Raw genomic sequence first — 20,843 nt, forward strand, 5'->3', positions numbered from 1 at the left:
GAAAGAAATTACATATCAATGTTTCTATAAAATATTACACATTATAATGAAAAAGTTGCCAACTTAACGCATTATTCCTTTTTTCCCCATTGCGTGCTGCTCCAAGAACATATTAATAATATGCAAATTAGATAGTGTATTGCTTTGAATGGGAATAGGATATGGTCATTTTAACCACAGTGTATAAAGCAAAATGGTAAATCAAATAATTGCGTTATATATTTCATAAGAGTTGAGAATAATCTTTAAACAATTGGTAAAATAAAAAAATAAATCGTGACAAGTCGTTTGAATAAAAAAAAAAAAAAAAAAAAAAATAAGAGACCACTTAAAAAAAATTATGTTAGGTGGTCTCTTAATTTTTTCCAGTGGTCTATGTCATTTTTTTTTTTTTTTAAAGTCCTGTGTCCACTTACGGACATAGCATATGAATACAATATAATTTTTCTTATGCTTCAAAAACAATGTAATAACATTAATAAAATACTATTTTTTCTTTGTTTTTCCTGGGTGTTAGGCGGTTAATGAAAATGTTATTAGTGACTGAATAGTCTGTACACTTGGTGTGTTTTGAATCGAGAAACATTTCGATCGATTTATTGAAAAGATCCGACACCAGAGAACTTTTTTTTTTTTTTTTTTTTTGTGGCAGCGTCTGTTTACGCGGCTGCGCGTGCTCGTCACTTAACTTTCCCGCGTTATCAAAACACAACGGTTCATTACAGCCGTCAAACACGAAAGAACTCTTTCTTTTACAAACTATTTTGAGTGACAGTTGAGTATTTTCGTCTCGAACGATCAGCGTTAACTCCATATTATTTATTAATAAGTGTGAAAGATCCACCAGAAGTCCGTTGGAGCTTCCGTCATAACCTGAGGTAACGTTAACGTTAACTGTTAAACGTTAATCTGACCGCTTGTAGCCAAAAGGCCAAACTAGCCACGATTTAACGTTAAGTTACTCAATCGAATAATTAAATTGGATAGAACATGATCATCTACAGCAGCAATCTTTACTGTTATGTGTGTACGTTTTGCTGTTTTTGCCACAGATGTTTGCTGCCTATGCTGATTTACTAACGTTAACTGACTAACGTTAGCGTTAAAAGCTAACAACATAATTTGATTAAAATATAGCCCGCAGTTTTGTTGCTTTTTAAGTTGATGTGATTTTAAGAATTACAAAAACTGACATTTAGAAACTTGAGACGGCTGAGTTCCCATCTTTCCTGGAATTGTATTTTCTTTGAATTATCTGCCTCTGAGGTCATATTTAATGTCTTCAACATTTAAAGCAGGTCGTCGTCTGCATCATGGCACCTTTGCAGGACCATCAGGTGAGAATTAAACCTAAAAGAGCTGTTTACTTCATGCTTTTATTTCTGGTAAAATTGATTTAACCTCTCACCTCTGTAATGCTTTTGTCTCCTGTAACGTTAATTATACATGATTATATGTATTCATTTCTGCATAATACCACAAAGTTAACATTATGATTTATTTCTTAGGTGGAGAAACTGGTGGATGAGGCTTTCAAACACAGTCATTTTCAGGCCCTAGAAACATTTCTGCAAAATGAAAGCAAGGAGGAAACCTCTTTGAAATGTTCTAGACAATTCATGACCAAACTGGATAAGCTGTTCAACAGGGTAAGTTATATGTTTATTATTGCATACATGACTTAAGCATGTGAACCTGTCTTCACTGGATTTTTATGTTCTATAAAGTGCAAAAAAGACATTAATGTATACTCCACAAGATAAATGTTAAGACTGTAAATTAAGATTTGATATATCTCAAAACTTTTTTCAAATCCCAATGGGAAAAATGCTTCCGGAACCAGTGGCACTGGAAAAGGGGGCGGGCACTAATGCACTCTTGTGTTTTTGCAGGAAATGGATCTTGGAAATGTGGACCATGCTTGTCTTGTGCTTGCCGTTTTACACAAATATGGCGAGATGCTGGTGTTTCCAGGGGGTGGTGGAATATCTGTAATAGTTGCCCAGGGATTTGTTAAAAAGATAAGTGTATAATCAATGCCTTTGTATGTCTGTTTCGGTGAAAAACAATCATATTTTCATGGCTTAAAATGTATGTTTACATGGTGCAGTGGTTCGAGAAGGCCAGAAAGCTGTGGGTGGAGGCAGGGTCATCAAGAAATGAGACATTGATAAAGCTGGCTGAGGACTTCTTTGATGCACTGATGGTTTGTAATGGCTCATTTTTGTGATAAAAGGAAATGCATTTAAATAGTTATGTTTACATGCACCCAAATATTCTTTTGGTAGTAGGGATGGGTCACGATTTTTGAATATTCGTTTAGTTGATTTAATTATAGAATATCAAATAGGTGGTGCGATTTACTAGCCTGAAAAGCCAGACCTACATCAAGATGTTTGGTCTGGAAATTCACCATTGACAGGAATCAATCCGAGGGGTGGGATAAACGGTTGTCTTTCAAATTCACTCTGCACGCAATTGGATAGCGCTACAACCAACTAGGGCTGTGTATTGCCAAGATTCTGGCGATACAATACATATCACGATACATGGGTTACGATACGATATATTGCAATATATTGCGATATTGTAAGAGAGGCAATATATTGCGATATTTCTTTTTTGTGTGTTTTTGTTTTTTATAATTTAAAAGAATAAAGAACACAGCCATAAGCCTAAAACACGAGACAAAGCATTTTATTTAATTAATACAGTATAATTTATATCACTAATCATATGCAATGTGCAATCTAAGTAAAGGGAAATGTAAAGTTACTGCAGGATTCTTTGTGTAAATGTCATAAAGGTTCACAGTATAGCAGTGGCTATTTAACAACAGAAAGTGCAGTCCATTTCATGACTGAATGACTGTTTGTTTTATATTTAACACAGTAGCCCCGATCACACAGAACGCGTTTTTGCAGCGAGAGGCCTTTTTTGAATGGGTTTCGTTTGGCAGAGAGCGTTATGCGCGCTGCTTATGCACCCAGGGCACCTCGCGTTTAAACCGCTTGCTGCGCCTCGCGTTTTTGAAGGAGCGCTCCGAGCGCATGGAGTTGAAAAAAAGTCAACTCTGAGCGGAAAAGCGTGCAAAATCATCGCGCTTATTTTCTGTTGTCCAATCGAATGAATGAAGCGGCAGGCCTTCCGTTGTTTTGACCGTTACATTGATTTGACTGACAATACAGGTGATTCGGGGGTTGCCTAGAAACATTAAAGCACATTCGAACCTCAAAAAGCGTTATGTGTGATCGGACCCTAAAGCTGTTTTCTATAAAGCAGTCTATTGTATAAAGTGCTATTTCAAGTAACGTTACTGAGCTGCAGAGCTGGTGCATCCATATCCACATCGCTATTATCTTTCGTTCTCCTGCCACCGCTGTCAGTTTTGGTGTGTGTTTATTTTGTTACTGAGAGGAAAACGTGCAGTACATTCTATCGAAACGCTTCTCAGCAGCGCGGGTGACATCAGGATGTTAAGCGAGCTCTCTGTTTCAATGTGTTTCCCGAGTATTAGATTATAACTTGGCCTATTTTGCAAACAAAATGATTCCTGTCGATTTCCTTAGTGGCTTCTTTTTAGCTGAAGCCAACATGAGTCCACACTTCAGCTCTGTATACTGCAGGAGCGGAATAATGCTATCGTCTTGAGAGCTGGGTTTGCTAATGTAAACACTAGTGATGCAACTTGCGCTTCTCCGCCGCGTCCGTTATATGTTCTGAGATAACACTGCCATCTAGCGGTTGGGTGTTATACAGTCTGTGGTTTAAACCGAACACAAAGCCACGAATCTTGTATGCAAATAAATAAATATATAAATATCGATACAGCGTTTTTGAGAATCGATACAGTATCGCCAAACATAATATCGCGATATTCACGTGTATCGATATTTTCTTACACCCCTACAACCAACCAGAGCAACGTGAAGCGGAGCTCGTCGACAGATTAAATTTTCGCCGTATCCGGTCAGCAAAACTCCGAACACATCTTCCCTTTTTAAGAATGACTTCAGTGCCGTTCTTTGTTCTTTTCTCAGAGAAAAGCCTAACCGCCGTTCGCCAGTTTCTGTGTTTACTAGTAGCACGCAAACACAACTCTGCCATTATGTTAAGCCACACCCACCGACTCTATACACGATGTGATTGGCCTGAGCAGAGTTTGGTTTTTATAGCTCAGACGTGTATTAAGAGTTGCTGGACGATACCTGCGGCAGATTAGATTTGCTGCCGTTAGGGTGTGTCTAGATTTCTAGGCAAGCGATTTATGTCAAAAAGAAAAAAATCCCCATGTTTTCGGTGCTGATGTGGTGGTGATGTGTTCATGTAACCAGAGGGTGGTGCTGCTAATAACGCATAAACTCTAAACTCATTAGTCAGCTAGAAAAAATTGCTCTAGAGAAGAGCATTTTGCTAAATATATGCACCATATTACATATTTACTGTAATTTTTAATGTTCTTCAATGTTAAATTTATGTTTGAATAAATCTGTTTTCATGACAGCCACCATTTACATGTTTATATTTCATATAACTTTATTATTATAATAAAATAATAAATAAATAATAAGGTGTAATTTAAGTGTTTGAATACAAATAAGTTAATTTGTACCTTCAATATTATAGTAAGTTAATGTAGCCTAAGGCTACAACCAACTCCCATAATTTACAGCATTAGTTAAGAGATTTGTTATCCAATTATTGTACCTTTTATACATATATATATATATATATATATATATATATATATATATATATATATATATATATATATGAATATACATCCAAGATAATCCAAATCGAATCGAATTGTAAGCTTATGAATCAAAATGGGATCTATTTGTGAAATTTATGTGTCAATACCCAGCCCCACTTGGAACATAGGTCAGCGTGATAAGAACTACCTAAACTGACAGAAACCATCTTCGTTAATGGATTTTTTTAATTGATAACATGGAGAGGGCGGGGCTCATGATCTAAAATGCATCCAGTCACCAGGGAGCAATCAATATGTTTTGACTTCACTTATCAGGAGGTGTGCAGCATAATTTGAACCCACACACACACACACACACACACACACACACACACACACACACACACACACACACACACACACACCTACTGTAATACAATAGTCTGATCTGTGACTTTTTTATTGTACCTCTGCAGGTTGTTCATGAAAGTTGTAAAGAAGGTGAGTATTTTGTTCCAGATTTCCAATAGTTGGAATAAAAAGAGTAGGTTGAACAGTGCTCTGCATTCAGTTAAATCTGTGTATTCCCTCAGGTACATGTGAAGTTACTGAAGCTCTGCTTAGTCACATTGGCAAACTGGCCTCCGACACCCAAATAAACATCATGATCCAGAAAGAGGTAAGAGACTGGATCATGCCTCTTGGCTTCAGTCACCACTAATATGCATGGAAGTAATAATTTCAACCAAATGACAAAAACTCATGACATGTCACTTGAGCTGTGTTAACCAAGACTTTTCCATAAACAGAAGACTGAATTACGGCAGCGAATCAATGTATGAAGGTTTATTGTTTACTCTTTATGACAGGCAGCAAGGAAACTCAACGCTATTCTGGCAAAGATTCCTGTGGAGCTGAAAAAGAAGAAGAAGATCTTGTCATCTCAAGAGGGCTCGTGTATGATGTATGTTGGATGATGATGTATTATTGCTCTCCAGTGTATTGAAGTATTCTTGAGTAGTTAGCCATACATTTAAAAGTTTCTCTTCTGCTCCTGTGGACACATTTATTCAGGAAAGTACCTATAGGGGTACAAGTATGCTTGTATTTTAAATGTTTAGTCTGTTCTGTTTTTAATCAGGAATGATGTGGCCAGTCGAATTCTAAAAGGTGGAGGTTAGTACACAAATCCATTGTGTGTGATCAAAGAAATATAATTAAACACAATTTAAAGGAATTATAAATGCTGTGATTAGGGATGGGTACCGAAACCCGGTATTAAATCAGCCCCGGTGCTAAATTATGAAAGACCGCAGTATCGATAAGCTCTGACTAGGGTTGCAAAAGTCGGTATGACGGTTTATCGCGATATTGACATGTATGATTATCATATCGTGAACATTTGCTTATTTACGGTTTTGGGGGAAAAAATGAAAGCAGATCTCACCTGCGCTACCGCGCATATGCAACTTCATTACACTGCAGACTCCACTTTACATGTACAACTGAGAAAAAGTCAGAGCCAGAGGCTACAAATTCTTATCTCTATCCCCTGACCAAAAAAGTTACAATCTGCAGTATGGGAATACTTTGGGTATTCAAAAAATTAACGCGGGGTTGTCCTTGAATATGGTTATCCAGTTTACATGATACATCGAACATGTTCTCCCATATTCGTGAACACCATCCATCCATGTAGATAAACTTAAATATGTTCTGTTTGTAACTTAAGGCCATTTTATTTACATGATGCTGGTTGAATCCCAAAATCCAGTCATGATTTCCACACACGACACACATGACAAGACAGAAGAGAATGCGCTCTATATCGATGTCCTGACACACACACACGACAAGACAGAAGAAACCGTGCTGTATGTCAATGTCTTGCCTTTGTGGCTACGTCTCAATCAGATTCAGAGTCCTAGTTGCGCCGGTCTCATGCAGAAACAGAGTTCTCTTTGGCTCTTGAACAAACAATAACAACTACACAGGGAATGCTGCCAAAATGTCATATGTCATGGTATTACTTATAAGAGTAGTAATACCGTTAAAACCTTAACGATACCCATCCCTAGCTGTGATCATTACAAAACACTTTTAAAGGCAGACTGCACTCAAACGTACTATGACTGACTTTAGCTACATTTCTGCTGTTGTTTAGATTATGACCTGCAGGTGTCCTTAATGGAGGCCCTCTGCAGAATGACTTCACCAGCTCAGAGGAATGAACTAGCTGACTCCTGGTTTACCATGACTTTTGTCTCCTCTGCATTCAAGAAGATGAAGGATTCAGAGTTTGAGACTGTAAATATGGCCTCACATTAACATAATTATTTTGGTTGCATAGAATAGTCGTGTTTTTAGTGTTTTTAAAAAAAAAAATTGTATGTGTCTTTGTGACAGGACTGCAGGAAGTTTCTAAATATGGTGAATGGCATGCAAGGAGATGGGAGAAGGTACTTCATATCTTTTGACAGCTTTCTCTTTTTTACAGATTGTATAACATGTTTTGGTTTATCTTCTCACAGTGTGTACTCCTACCCTTGCCTGGAGGTGTTTTTAGACAAACATGAGGTTAGTTATTTACTATGGGAAAATTTTAGTTTAGTATTCATTTAGTATGGAAATACATACATGTAAATATCTGTATTATAATGTTTTTAGCTGCTGATGCCAGAGGATGATAATCTTGAAGCATTCTGGATTGACTTTAACCTAGGAAGTCAAAGTATCTCTTTTTACTTCTGTGTGACTGATAAGGATGCCCAGGTAATGGCTCTATAGTCTCTCTATCTTACATTTGACCTTGGAAAATAAAAGGTGCAGTAAGTGATTTCTGAAAAAAATACTGTTGAAATCAAACCAAACAAACACACCCCTCACTTCATTGCTTCAACCCCAAATGCACAAACATGCAATGCAATCACTCTTTACTATAGAGATATTTGTCATTTTTTAATATATTGGCATCAGCCGATATCCGTGTTTAGTAGTGCCGATTTAAAGTCAGGCATATCCTGTGTTAGCCCTGTGTTATTGGTGCGGTGGATCGTGCTTCTGCTGCATGTAAAGGACCCCAAACCAAAACTGGAGATACCGTATTTCCTCAAATAAAAGCCTTTAGTCAATTAAAAGCGGGGCCTCTGATAGTGGCCGGGGGCGTGGTCAGCTCGAACAAATAAAGGCCGGTCTCAAATTAAGGCCCGGGGAAAATGTGTGGATTATCTCCTAAATGCTTTTAATTTAATGTGCATTATGTTCATCGTAATGTACAGTAGGGCTGTGCCGTGACGGCTGACCGACATCCCGATGGAGCGCAACCATCCTGATGCCACGCGCCCCGAGTCTTGCCGGTGCAACACACACACTAATAGTCTCTTCTAGTAAACCTAAAACCTTTGCAGATTGCTCTGTACATTAAATTGAGAATATAACGGATACATATATGCCATTTAAAATGGGCTACTGTAGTCTATGAGAGATGCGACGTCTGTGAAAATACAGTGTCAGGCAGGCTACAGATATCGATCTTTACAATGCGTGCGTCTCAATCTGCTCCCTTAGTCAGGGCACTGATCGGGGAATCAGTCCATTGACTTACCGGTATGTCCTGATCAGTGCCCGACTGAAGTAGGGAGCTGATTAAGACGCACCCAATATTAGCCTCTTGCCTCTCTCGCTTCGCGCAGCGCCTTGTCTCAGGATCTCATACCAGACGCGCACATTATTTTCGCGCAAGCTCAGTTTTGAATCGACTTCTGACAGAAGAGCTGCACGATGGATGTATCTTGTAACATAGGGTGAAATAAGTATGTGCATTGATGATTTGAGGGAAATGTAATATTCTATATAAGACCTTGATTTGGAGCTCTGTGGCTCTTTTGAACAAATTCCGCAGACAGGCGCCGAATGCTACCGCCGGTGTGTGTGCACTCATTGAAAAGAATTTTAAAGATGTGGCACGGCGCTGAGCTTCATGTGCGACCCTCTTCTCTGCATTTAACTTTAAATACAGATAGGCTACAAAATAAACGTTGTTGTTTATGCATATGTTGTTGAAAACACCCTTGCCTGGAGGTGTTTTTAGACAAACATGAGGTTAGTTATTTACTAAATATTGTAAAGTGGTCATAAGAACTAGGCTATACGAACGACCATTTAAAAAACAATATGCAAAATCAAAATGTTAGGTTATATCTCCATGATGGATTGAGAAAGGGCGTAGCCTGTTACTTTCGCTCTCTCCCTCTCTCTCTCACGCGCTTCCGGTAGAATTGTCCGTAAGGCCCATACAAGGAAATTCCGCCCCCATTAACGTCAAAGGGGACGCATGATCTCAAAAAACTTGCCGAAACTTATGACTAACCGGAAGTAGTATTTTTGACAAAGAAATACTCCCATCAAACGTCCACCTTAACTTTTGAAACTTTGTCTATGTTTAGTATGGGATTCCAAGTCTTTAACAGTGTAAAAAGATCAGTATGCATGAAACAGCATTTCACCCCCCCTTTAAAAAAATCTATATTTGTCCAATGGAACGATCGCTTTAAATTTTAAAAGGTTTATTTAAAGCAATTTTATTTCAAACAGATGGAATTAGAAATACAGGCCTGTCCCAAATAAAAGCCTGCTTCAAATAAAAGCCGGATCCCATCGGCAGATCAGGTAAATAAAGGCCCCGGTCTTTATTTGAGGAATTACGGTATATATAATAGAGGTCGACCGATAGTGGATTTTACCGATAACTAGGTTGGACCACGCTTGCCGATAACCGATTAATCGGCTGATCAGTTTTTAAAAAGATACTAGATTAAAATAATAATAATAATAATAATAAAACACACAAAACAGTGCTGAACTTTATTACAAGAAATAAAAAAAAACAGTACTGAACCATGAAAATGTTGTAAATTGCATATGTAAATATGAATATATTAAAATGACAAGTTCTAACAGAAAAAAAATCTACAGAAAATAACTAAAACATTAAAATATTACAAATAAATGTTTCTTTAGCTATAACCTAGGCCTTGTCCACACAAACCCGGTTATTTTTATAACGGTGACTTTTTTTTACACGGTTCGGCCGTTCGTCCACACGGAAACGCAGTATGAGGTGACTGAAACCGCACATTTTTGAAAACCCCTGCCACGGTGAGGATTTTCAGAAACGCGACGTCGCGCCGTTATCCGCTGTGTTTGACGTCAGATTGTTCGCCGCTGACTGCTTTGTTGACGACCCTATAGTTGACGATTCTGTGCAATGGCGGACGTAGCCCACATATTGCTGATAGTAACTGTGCTAACAGGGCTGCTTGTATCATGTACACAGATACATGCTCAGGTATATTATTACATTATAGTGGCGTCAGAAGGAAATTCCAGGCTTCTGATTGGCCAACATGCCTTTACGATTAGGGTGATATCGCTACCTGCTGGTGTGGCATGCTCTTGACAGCGCTTGATAGCGTGTTTTTGCGTGTTCATGTAGACGGAGATTTCTTTAAAACCGAGCATGTGTGGACTTAATCATTCATGTTAGTTCATAGTGCATAAAAAAGGTTAAAAGAAAACTAACAATGAATAATACTTCTACAGCATTTATTAAGCTTACTTAATGTTACAAATGGAATATTGAAGTATATGAAGTTTTATAATGGATTGAATATATATATTGAATATATGAAGTTTTATAATGGATTATTGTATTATATTAAGTGTTATTTCATATAAATCCAAACAGTTTGCTTTTTTAGAACACTTGACGGTTTTCTGATCAAAATAACAAAATATGTATTGAAATCAAATGCGTTTCTGATGTGTTTTTATTTCTGTCGGATGCATAACCATACAGTTTGGTTTTTTACATCACCTAGTAAGTTGTTACATCGTTTTAATTGCTTGAGGTAAATGTTACTGCTAATGTTAGCGTCCTCTCAGCCTCGACAACAAAGTAAAGGCTGTTCTTTCGCTGCTAAAGCATCTAGTCACCAAAAAAATTACTTTATAATAATTTGGCAACATGTACTGAAGTGTTCTGTATTCATATCGTTTCCCTTTCTGTGTTTTAAACGTGCGTCAGATGTGTCAGTGTGCTCTGTGCAGCCTTCAGTGAAGCGTGCCACCTCACGTGTCCTCACGTGTTAATGTAAACAGTGATAGTTTTTTATTTGGCCTCTAGAGGCCGCTCTCGCGCTATATAATACCAGCAGACCCTTCTCAGAGCTCGTGGCTACTGTGTAATGACAGCACCCTTCTCAGCCACTCCCGCAATGGACGCAAACCAGAAAAAATATCGGAATTGATTTTTGACGATAACCGATTGTTCCATCAATCAGCTATCAGTGCCGATTAATCGTCAAATCCGATAAATCGCTCGACCTCTAATAGATAAGGCTTAAATTCTGATATTTCAAAGTCCTATGGCGAAAAAAACGAATAGCATAAAACTGTCGGGAACTGGCATAATGCTACAGCTGGTTGAAGGTTTCTTACTTGTAGTTAACTTTAAGGACTGTAGTTGAAAACTATCAGCAGATTGCTTGGTAACATATTAGCCCCAATGTTTATAAGTTCTGTTTTATTTTTCCTGTATCGGAGTCGAATAATTTCAATCTGTGCGTTGGGTTGAGAAGCCGGCAGCTCTCACAATCACTGCAGCATGTTACTCCGCCCTGCTCACAGACAGGCAGCACCGTGTTTGGAGACACAGAACTCCTGGAGCAGCCCAGAAGAGTGTATGTCATTTGTTTCGAAGCATGGTTTGATACAGGCCTGATTGTACCCTCAAAGCACCCTCAAACCCAAGCAAAAGCACCCTCAGTTGATACTTGATACTGTGATGGATTGGGCAGAATTGCACATTTGTGTTAGCGCTCTGGAGTGCAGCAAATGCATCTATTTAGAGCATGTTTTTGCAGCGTTGAGTGATGTAGCCAATCACAGATATAGCTGTTGATGTCTTGAATGCGATCAGAATCTCACTGCTCAAAACGGCAGAGTTTTTATTCAGTGCTGAGTTAATTCAGGGTTGCCAAACTCAAGGCTTTACAGTCTTTAAAAGCCATGGAATAAAACTTTTGATTGACATGCTGCTAAGATGAACTATGGGGAAGTGACATCTAAATATAAATGCTGGATTCATTCTGTGCGAGACTCTGCCTCTGTAGAGGACATTTTATTTGATATGTTTTATATTTTTCAGTTTAATTTATTTTTATTTATAATGTATTTATTTTATTTAAATGTGTATTTAAGTTTATATTTATGTTCCAACAAACGTAAAAAAATCTGCTTGATAAATGCAGAAAAACTATGTCTATAGAAAAACTAATGTTACTCACAGAAACAACGCAACATCTGCATCCATATTCAGGCCTTCCTGCTTAGCTCTCTCAACCTCTGGAATGCTTTTCTAATATTACAGTGGGTCCTAAAGCTCTTGTCTGATCATAACACTTCTTTTTCCAGTGATATCCAGTGATATACCGTTTCTCTTTTGTAATGTCTCTCAGCCATCTCTCTTTCTGTTTACTTCAAATCTCCCTTTTGCGCTCATTATGAGTGGATATGCATCCTACTGCTGATTGGCTCCAAGTGTGTTTGGTGCTCGGTCTGATCCGTTTTCAACAGTGTTTCTCAGAAATCGCTCACTGCACCTTAATGAACATTAATATGCTATTGGCTCACATTTGACAGTTTTTTTTTTTCTAGAAGAAAATTAATAAGAAATGAATAAAAGTGTGAACATTAGATGTCTGTCCCTCCTGTCAGGATGGCCAGTGGAATACTCTGTGTATTGCTGAAAATGAGGTCCACAGTTACGCAGTAGAAGGTAGTACAATCAACATTGTCTCCTCAAAAAGGTTGTCTGCAACTGATCTCAAGACCCACAAAAACAATAGTTCTGGATCCATATCGCTTTTATGAGGATTTGTTGTATATGAAACACACATCTGTCTATGTTTGACTTCACAGAGGAGAGCGGCAGAAAGACTCTTCATCTGGTTTTGACTGAGCCTGTCAGCATTGACAGCTTGGAGGGCTCCAGAGTCTGCATCAAATTCAGCTCTTCTTTGGACATCCTGCGAGTCACTGAGAATGTTTATGGTCAGGCTAAAAACAGGGTTAGTGATATGGCTGACGTTACTTTAAAAGATCAATGATGGACATGAAAGTCTAGGTTTTAAGAGATGAAGAGTATAAATGACAAGAACCAGCACTTCATCTAATCATTTAATTTAGTGTATTCAGTGCAAACCCCAATCTACTCTAAGAGTAATGTAACAATATCAATAAGATAATCTTCAGTTAATCTTATACACAGTGTTTTTTTTATTATTGCTTTACACCAGAGTGATTAGTCCAAAACTAAATTAATAGATTGACATGATTAAATGCATGTTATTAGGAATCACATAATTTACTCAATAAGCCTTTGAGCAGGAGAAGCTGCACAGACTTAATGTCTGATTAAATCTGCTAAGGGGGATGAAACGCTTGTATTAAATGTGTAATCACTTTTTTATGCAACTGTCACAGCATATCAACATTCTCGTGTTCCCTTTACTTTTATGTCAGACATCTGTTAGGAAGTCCTCTATTGTGAAAACACCTGTTCACATCAATCTAAGTTCACAGGAAAGTTCACAGGTGAGTTAGGATTAAAAGATGCTTTTAAACATGCCAATCGCTTCTTTCTAAGGTGAATTGTGATATTGTAGATGGCTTTCTGTTAAGCCTGGGACACACCAAACTAACTTCAAAGAACTAGCGGTGACGAAAATCAACAGTGTTGGATTAAACACAGATCAAAAAAATGTGGATCAAAAAGCTGCGCTTGAACACACAGCACAGACTATAGCGACTGCAAACTAGCACATGTGTTCTTCACCTGTGTGTAAGAAATTAACTAAAGTCTTAAAGTCTTTTTTAGCAAGTATCCATAGTCTATACTCATCATTTAAAAGGAGAAACCAACCATCTTGATTTAATTGCTCTCTTTCATCACTTTTGCTTTAATTCTTGCGCATTTACAGTTGCCGACTGTTGACCGTTGGCTTGGTGTGTCCCACCCTTTATGAGGTGTGGGTGTTTACCTTTTCTTTTTTAACAAAAATTTAACTGATGGTCTATGTTAAACTAACAGGTTTTTGTCCCTGAAAGTCAAGTGTCCCCCTCTCTGCGTGTAGAGGGAAGAGCTCCATCATCAGTGAGGCATGGCATTCCCTCCCTGTCTCTCACAACACCAGATACAAACAATGTCACCCAAAAGGTAAGACAAGATGCTCACAACAAATGTCCATTTTAGGATGCCTGTAGGGTTTAATAGAGCATAATGATGCTTTGTGAGGAATTTGAATTGACTACAGACCATTTTAATTTAATTTTATTGCCAAATCTGAATACTGCTCCCTCTCAAGCCCTTTGTGAAACACCTGCTTGTCTGATTTTAGAAACCAGGCCTTTTCTTTGTTTGTTAACAACAGCTGCCTGATGAAAATATGTTTTCTAAAGCCGATTTTCCAGCATGGGGCCAAAGCATTCTCTTTGTTTAACCGTCCCATTTTGTGCCGATCCGGCCCAGCTAGTACAGATATGGCTTCCATTGTGGGGCTGATAACAGAGCTCTTTAGAATGTAATACAAATGCATCAGTCGTTACCTTGGTAACACAGAAGTTTAGACGATATGTAAATAGCAACAACGTTGTGAAGAATGATAAGATATTTCTTTTCATTTTATTATTAATTCTTGTCTATGTCCCTCAAATAACGCACTTAGCCAGCTACAGAGAAACTGGTAGCCAGGCAAAAGACAAGTGACCAATCCTGATTTGCAACGTCACTATATGTATGAGAATTCTGGCCAGAGAACGGTTTGTAATTGTGCAGTGCTGTACCAGGCTCAAGTGGAAATATAACTGGAACCATTCCTTAGCGGTTTTAGAACTGTTTGGCCTGGCGGTGGAAAAGTAGCTTAATTGGCTTCATCAGGGCTTAATTATAATCATGCTTGTTTATTTGACCGTGTATTCCAAGCGTGTTATTAAATTAGATGACCTGTATAATTAACTTTGGTGAACTGTTGTCCTCATTTACCCCTGTTAAAGTGACAAGTTTGTATTTTCTCTTTTAAAGCTTTTACCAGCTGAAATATGGTAGCATTGACTCACCTCTGTTAATGCTGCTGTCATTACGGCTCTTGTGTGCATGTTAATGGAAACGTAGTGGTCACAGGTCTCTTGTTCTGAGCTAAGAGCACAAATCTCTTTTCTCAGATGGTAACCCCTATACAGATGAAGGTATCTGTGGGGCGTCAACAGGGAAGCTGTTCCTCCAGTTGTGTGCTGCCTGTAGGTAGGTCTATTAAGCAGTTTATAGTCTGCTGTAATCATTAAGAAAATCTATAGTTTTAGAATTTCATAGAGAGCTTCTTGGATGTCCACAGTAAGGGTAAGTAATCTAAGCTTTCTTTTACACATTGTACCATGTTTAAATAGTGCTTTGGTTTGAAAACTGGGGCTAAAAATAACTTTTCGCCTTACCTGCCAATTAAAAATTTCCCGACAAATATGTATTGTTTTACCGGCCATGAAACAGCCATGAATTATATATTCAAATTTTGATACCACAGCTAAAACTACTAAGCCTGGTTCTACCAGACTCTCATATATTTCATTTGTACAGAGAGTCTGGCTACTCTCCATTGATAGGCATTACCTTTCCAGGGTTTTTCCTGCATAGAGAATTACGAGACTGTCAAATTTCGTGCAGCCTCCTTCTTCCGACAAAACTCAGACAGGCAGTCATATGCTCAGATTAGGCCTGTTGTAATAATTAAATAATCAGAAATATATATCATCACATGATCCTTCAGCAATCATTCTTTTATTGTGATTTGCTGGTACAAAGTCATCTCTAAAGCTGTTTCCATAACTGAATGTGAGTGACAGAAGTATATTTACATCGTTAAATTATTGTGAAAATCGTCTTCCCTCTGCAGCAGCCTGTGAATCATTCTTCGTTTAGCATTCAAACTGCGCTTCCCATTCGGTTACGACAGGCAGCACGGTAAACTCTCCAATATGTTATATTCCCATTATTATACTTGATCTGTAGATAAAGGGCTGTGGTTTTGCATAAAGTGACTTTATCTTACTGGAGTTTATCTACGTTGACTGTTTCTGAACGATGTTGTACTAGCTACCGGGTGACAACACAAGAACTATTCAATAGCATCACACGCACAATAACTAATTTAAAACTGTGAAGAAACAAATGATTACTAATCTGTTGAACATATATATATATATATATATATATATATATATATATATATATATATATATATATATATATATATATATATATATATATATTATAGACTAGGATTTGTGCGCTCAACATCAACATCTTGTGCTGTGAACTTTTCAATGCAACCATGTTGCTTTAAGCGCATCATTCTGTACCCAGGATGCACATAAACACAGACTGTTGTGATTGTTTCAGTTATTTACTGAATTGAATCAAGACTTAAAGGGATCCCCTGGTGTTGAGACTTGTATGGCTTAATATAACATAAATGATGTCTCTTACTGAATTATGTAGTAGAAAACCCATGAAAGATTTACGTTATTTAAAAAATCGATTTTATATTTAGACCATGGGCGGCGCCATTTTGTTTGCGTTCTAGGTTGATGACGTAGATTGGTTGAACTCCTCAATCAGCTGGCGTTACCCGTAGCTATTTTTACCACAACGCAACTCGAAAATTGTTTCAGAGTTAAACAAAACCAATGAATTGCTTTGTAATTGTACTTAAAACACACTCAAACATACATGTGCACACAAACTCACCTACACAAGTCACAAACAGATCGGCGGGCGGGCACACACACCTGACAGACTGCGCTGTCTCAATCGAGATGTTGGGCTGCTCAGTCTCCACGACAGGGGCTGAATCCGAAATCGACCCCCTATACCTTGAAATAGGGCATTATTTGAAGGGACGGCCATTTGTAGTGTTGTCCGACACCATAGGGACATGTTCGAGTGCAGTCATTCAGTCTCACGTTCACCGCAATAACGAGTGTACAGCCGATTTACACACAACAGCTGTCCGACTTCACGCACTCGATCGTCTTCATTCACTCCTTCAAGTTGTATTAGTGAACAAAAGTAGCGAAAGTAATTTGTGTCTTAAAAGTGAAAGTTTAAAGATTGAGGTTAATTCACTGAGCGTGCTCAAACTTTAATGCACAAACCAATCCCGCATCATCACCAAAACATCCTGCCTCTCTTCCTCACGTTAACTTTATCCCATCATCCTACCTAGATATTTCCCTCTGCTGGATACATTAGGCATTACAGTTAATCTACTGCATATCAACAGTCTATCTATGATATCAACACAGGGAATAGTGATGTATGCGCGCACGCAGTGCGTGTGTGTTCGCGCCGATCTGTTCGCGCCTCATATGTGTGTGTGTGTGTGTGTGTGTGTGTGTGTGTGTGTTCGCGCCGATCTGTTGGGGTGTGTGTGAGTCTGTGTGAGCGAGAGAGTTTGTGTCCACATGTATGTTTGGGTGCGTGAAGTCGGACAGCTGTTGTAAATCGGCTGTACACTGCGGTGCAACGTGAGACTGAATGACTGCACTCGAACATGTCCACTATGATGTCGGACAACACTACAAATGGCCGTCCCTTCAAATAATGCCCTATTTCAGGGTATAGGGGGTCGATTTCGGATTCAGCCCCTGTCATGGAGACTGAGCAGCCCAACATCTCGATTGAGACAGCGCAGTCTGTCAGGTGTGTGTGCCCCGCCGCCGATCTGTTTGTGTAGGTGAGTTTGTGTGCACATGTATGTTTGAGTGTGTTTTAAGTACAATTACAAAGCAATTCATTGGTTTTGTTTAACTCTGAAACAATTTTCGAGTTGCGTTGTGGTAAAAATAGCTACGGGTAACGCCAGCTGATTGAGGAGTTCAACCAATCTACGTCATCAACCTAGAACGCAAACAAAATGGCGCCGCCCATGGTCTAAATATAAAATCGATTTTTTAAATAACGTAGATCTTTCATGGGTTTTCTACTACATAATTCAGTAAGAGACATCATTTATGTTATATTAAGCCATACAAGTCTCAACACCAGGGGATCCCTTTAAATATTTAAAGGTGTTAGCTGTAATCGTACACTGCAAAATGATACATTAAAAAGGATTAAATTCATCATTATTTAATGATGGAAGCCAATGCCAATTTTACTTGCATTTGGTGCTTGGCGAAAGTTAATTTTAGGCCCTGGTTGAAAACAAGTGAAGCTCTGGAGTGTTGTCAATTACCACACATAATAATTTTGAATTGTAAAGATCATCTCGTACTTGTGATGAAATGACTATAACACAAAGCCACCTGTAGATTTTTATGTAAAATAAATAAATAAATAAGAAGTTTTGCAACTGGTTTGATGCCTTTTTTTTCTAGTGACGAAGCCATTGATGAAACCAGCTCTTCAGATGATGAGCTCTTCAGAGAGAAAAAAGGAAATAGAGCTTAGAGACCTCATGATGTCCAAAACATCTTACAATGTGTCTTCTCTTATTTTTCACTCTGAGAACAACCAAAAGAAGGCCCAAGTAATTAAAGCACAGGTATAAACTTTATAGACAGTTTCAGATATTTCAAATGTTCTCCAACTCTGATAATAAATCCAGCATTGCTTATCACCAGCATAAGGTGTGTTTTGCACAAGCGGCAATTTCCCGCAGTTTCTCTTGAAGCCAATACGGAAGCGACTTAAACTGCAATTCCTTGACTGGCCACTGGGAACATGCTCCAGAAGGGAGCAGGCTCAATTCCTAAAGTTCCCAACTTTACAGCAGAAAAAAACATGTTTACAGCCTGGTATAAATTTTGGTTTTGGTCTGTACGGCTAATTTTTCCCTTCATGACAACTGTGAGGAGGGTGATATATATATATATATATATATATATATATATATATATATATATATATATATATATATATACCGTATTTTCCGGACTATAAGTCGCTCCGGAGTATAAGTCGCATCAGTCAAAAAATGCGTCATGACGCGGAAAAAAACATATATAAGTCGCACTGGACTATAAGTCGCATTAGGGCAGAGCTGCAGCCGCGCGCATGCGAGCACGCGAGCACCCGCGCGCGCATGCGACCACCTGCTCGCGTGCACTCGCTCGTGCCCGCTTCACTGCATAACCCGAGCAGAAGAAAGAAAGTTTGAAGTGAGTGAGAAACTTGTAAGGGACTGGCGAAAAGCAGAGGTTACTTTAATTGTGATGAAGAAGAAAAAGAAATCTACTTGCGGACTGTAAGCAAGATGGCCAGAGCTGAAGGAACGAGTCCACAGAGGCTTGAACTCTCTGCCGGGAGAGGCTCTGCCGCGCGAGACGAACGCTGTGAGAATCGTTCTCCGCTGCATGTTTTACTACATGCTGTTTGTATTTTGCAGAATAAGATTTTCTTTATGGGAGCATTTTGTTTGTGTTCAGTCTTTCTAAGTTGTTGTGTATAAGTAAATATTAGGCTACAGGAGCAGCATAGAACGCATTCTCGCGGCTATATGTTTATTCTTGTCAGTCAGTATGAATTAAATTTGATATATAAGTCGCACCTGACTATAAGTCGCAGGACCAGCCAAACTATGAAAAAAAGTGCGACTTATAGTCCGGAAAATACGGTATATATATATATATATATATATATTTTTTTTTATTATTATTATTTTTTATAACTCATTTGTTACATTATATAAAACCTTAAAGTTCTGCATAATTAAGGGCGTGATCAATGATGCGCTGCCAAGATGGCAACGGCCAGCTCGTCTCTACTTTGCGCTTCAAAACTGCACTTCAGAATCCTATGGGTAACATCACGGACACCAAGTCCATATTTACACCAGCTCAGTTTTGCTAAGAAAAGCGTGACTATGTTGATCCATCAGCTTTAACCAGTCTGGCCAACATAAAGTTCATTGTTTATGCTGGATTTTTCAGCAGGGCAGTTTATACTGATGCAGGCTAACAAATGGAGAATAGAGTCCAAGGCATTCAGTTAAACTAATGAAGTCATATATGTACTCTACATGTTTTGGTAATGCCTAATCTTGTGCATGTCTTATTAGTCAACTCCTGCTGCCCAGAATGAAGACCAACAGAAAATCCAGAGTGTAAAAGCTAAAGGAAAGAAGTACCAGAAGGTGCTCTGAATTTTATAATATATTTGTTAGTTTTTTAGTGATAGCAGTTTTTTAGTACTTTTATTACAATGTTAGAAATGTTAGTCTTGTTAGAATTCTTTGTCTTGTTGGCATCTGACAATATAAAAACTTGTTTTCTGCAGAATATTCCTGTAGACAAAGTTGTAGAGATGGTGCAAGCTGACAAAGAACATGAGGAGAACACTTTTGGTATTATATTAATTAAGCACACACAGCAAAATGCTACTGCTAATATTAACATATTTAAATGTTTTTAACCTTATTTAATTTTTTTTTGTGTAAAAGATAACAGCATAGTGCCAGATTCTCAACCTGCGAGAAAGGGTAGCTCATTGTGAGTATATTTCTATGGCATTTTGGTTACAGTTTCTCAACTGTTTAACTGGGTAATCGAATAACAATATGTTCGTTGTAGAAAGGACTCTGTCTAATGTGTGTTAATCTGTTAAAATAACAATTCAGTTCACCAGGTCTCTGGAGCTTGACCTCCAGCAAAAGGAGAATCTCTGTATCTGGATCACTGCTGGCTTGGCAAAAAGATTGCTCGAAAAACTGCTCTGTATCAGGTGAGAAGACACATATAGAAGAGAGCGTTAAGGTGATTCATTTGTAAAGTATGTTGTATTAGCAAAGATATTAAACTTCAATTCATGACACTCTTGAATAATCTCAATTGTGATTTGTCAATCTTAGTATCCTTCAGTCAAGTACTAACTCGGTGGTCTCCTTCTCATAATAAATTACATAATAAATATAATACTCCTCCATCACTTATGTTGTCTAATGGTTTGACTAAGGAGCCAGTTCTTTTGGTCCTGATTCCTGAATAGGTTAAAAAGAAGTGTCTACCGAATTTTCCTGCTTTAAAACAAGTTGAA

The 20,843-nt window shown here is 38.2% G+C and overlaps 1 protein-coding gene across 2 annotated transcripts in view; it reads left to right on the forward strand.

Annotated features, from left to right (window-relative positions):
• The first annotated feature begins 668 nt into the window (after positions 1 to 668).
• LOC137078878 (synaptonemal complex protein 2-like) overlaps positions 669 to 20,843 on the forward strand; it is a 41,228-nt gene continuing 21,053 nt past the window's right edge. The window contains exons 1-23 of one of the 2 annotated variants that reach the window (XM_067446660.1): positions 669 to 878; positions 1,296 to 1,337; positions 1,509 to 1,649; positions 1,893 to 2,021; positions 2,102 to 2,206; positions 5,173 to 5,197; positions 5,290 to 5,375; positions 5,566 to 5,660; positions 5,838 to 5,872; positions 6,861 to 7,003; positions 7,103 to 7,155; positions 7,228 to 7,273; positions 7,364 to 7,468; positions 12,473 to 12,533; positions 12,677 to 12,825; positions 13,280 to 13,351; positions 13,848 to 13,973; positions 14,978 to 15,056; positions 18,188 to 18,354; positions 19,870 to 19,944; positions 20,088 to 20,154; positions 20,251 to 20,299; positions 20,428 to 20,531. In XM_067446660.1, coding sequence (XP_067302761.1) covers positions 1,314 to 1,337; positions 1,509 to 1,649; positions 1,893 to 2,021; positions 2,102 to 2,206; positions 5,173 to 5,197; positions 5,290 to 5,375; positions 5,566 to 5,660; positions 5,838 to 5,872; positions 6,861 to 7,003; positions 7,103 to 7,155; positions 7,228 to 7,273; positions 7,364 to 7,468; positions 12,473 to 12,533; positions 12,677 to 12,825; positions 13,280 to 13,351; positions 13,848 to 13,973; positions 14,978 to 15,056; positions 18,188 to 18,354; positions 19,870 to 19,944; positions 20,088 to 20,154; positions 20,251 to 20,299; positions 20,428 to 20,531 — 1,936 coding nt within the window. In that variant the 5' untranslated portion in view covers positions 669 to 878; positions 1,296 to 1,313. The remainder of the gene's footprint in view (positions 879 to 1,295; positions 1,338 to 1,508; positions 1,650 to 1,892; positions 2,022 to 2,101; positions 2,207 to 5,172; positions 5,198 to 5,289; positions 5,376 to 5,565; positions 5,661 to 5,837; positions 5,873 to 6,860; positions 7,004 to 7,102; positions 7,156 to 7,227; positions 7,274 to 7,363; positions 7,469 to 12,472; positions 12,534 to 12,676; positions 12,826 to 13,279; positions 13,352 to 13,847; positions 13,974 to 14,977; positions 15,057 to 18,187; positions 18,355 to 19,869; positions 19,945 to 20,087; positions 20,155 to 20,250; positions 20,300 to 20,427; positions 20,532 to 20,843) is intronic. The other variant, XM_067446661.1, reaches the window with a different exon arrangement.

Source organism: Pseudorasbora parva, chromosome 6 (genome assembly GCF_024679245.1).
Source record: "Pseudorasbora parva isolate DD20220531a chromosome 6, ASM2467924v1, whole genome shotgun sequence".
In the NCBI taxonomy this organism is placed as follows: Eukaryota; Metazoa; Chordata; class Actinopteri; order Cypriniformes; family Gobionidae; genus Pseudorasbora; species Pseudorasbora parva.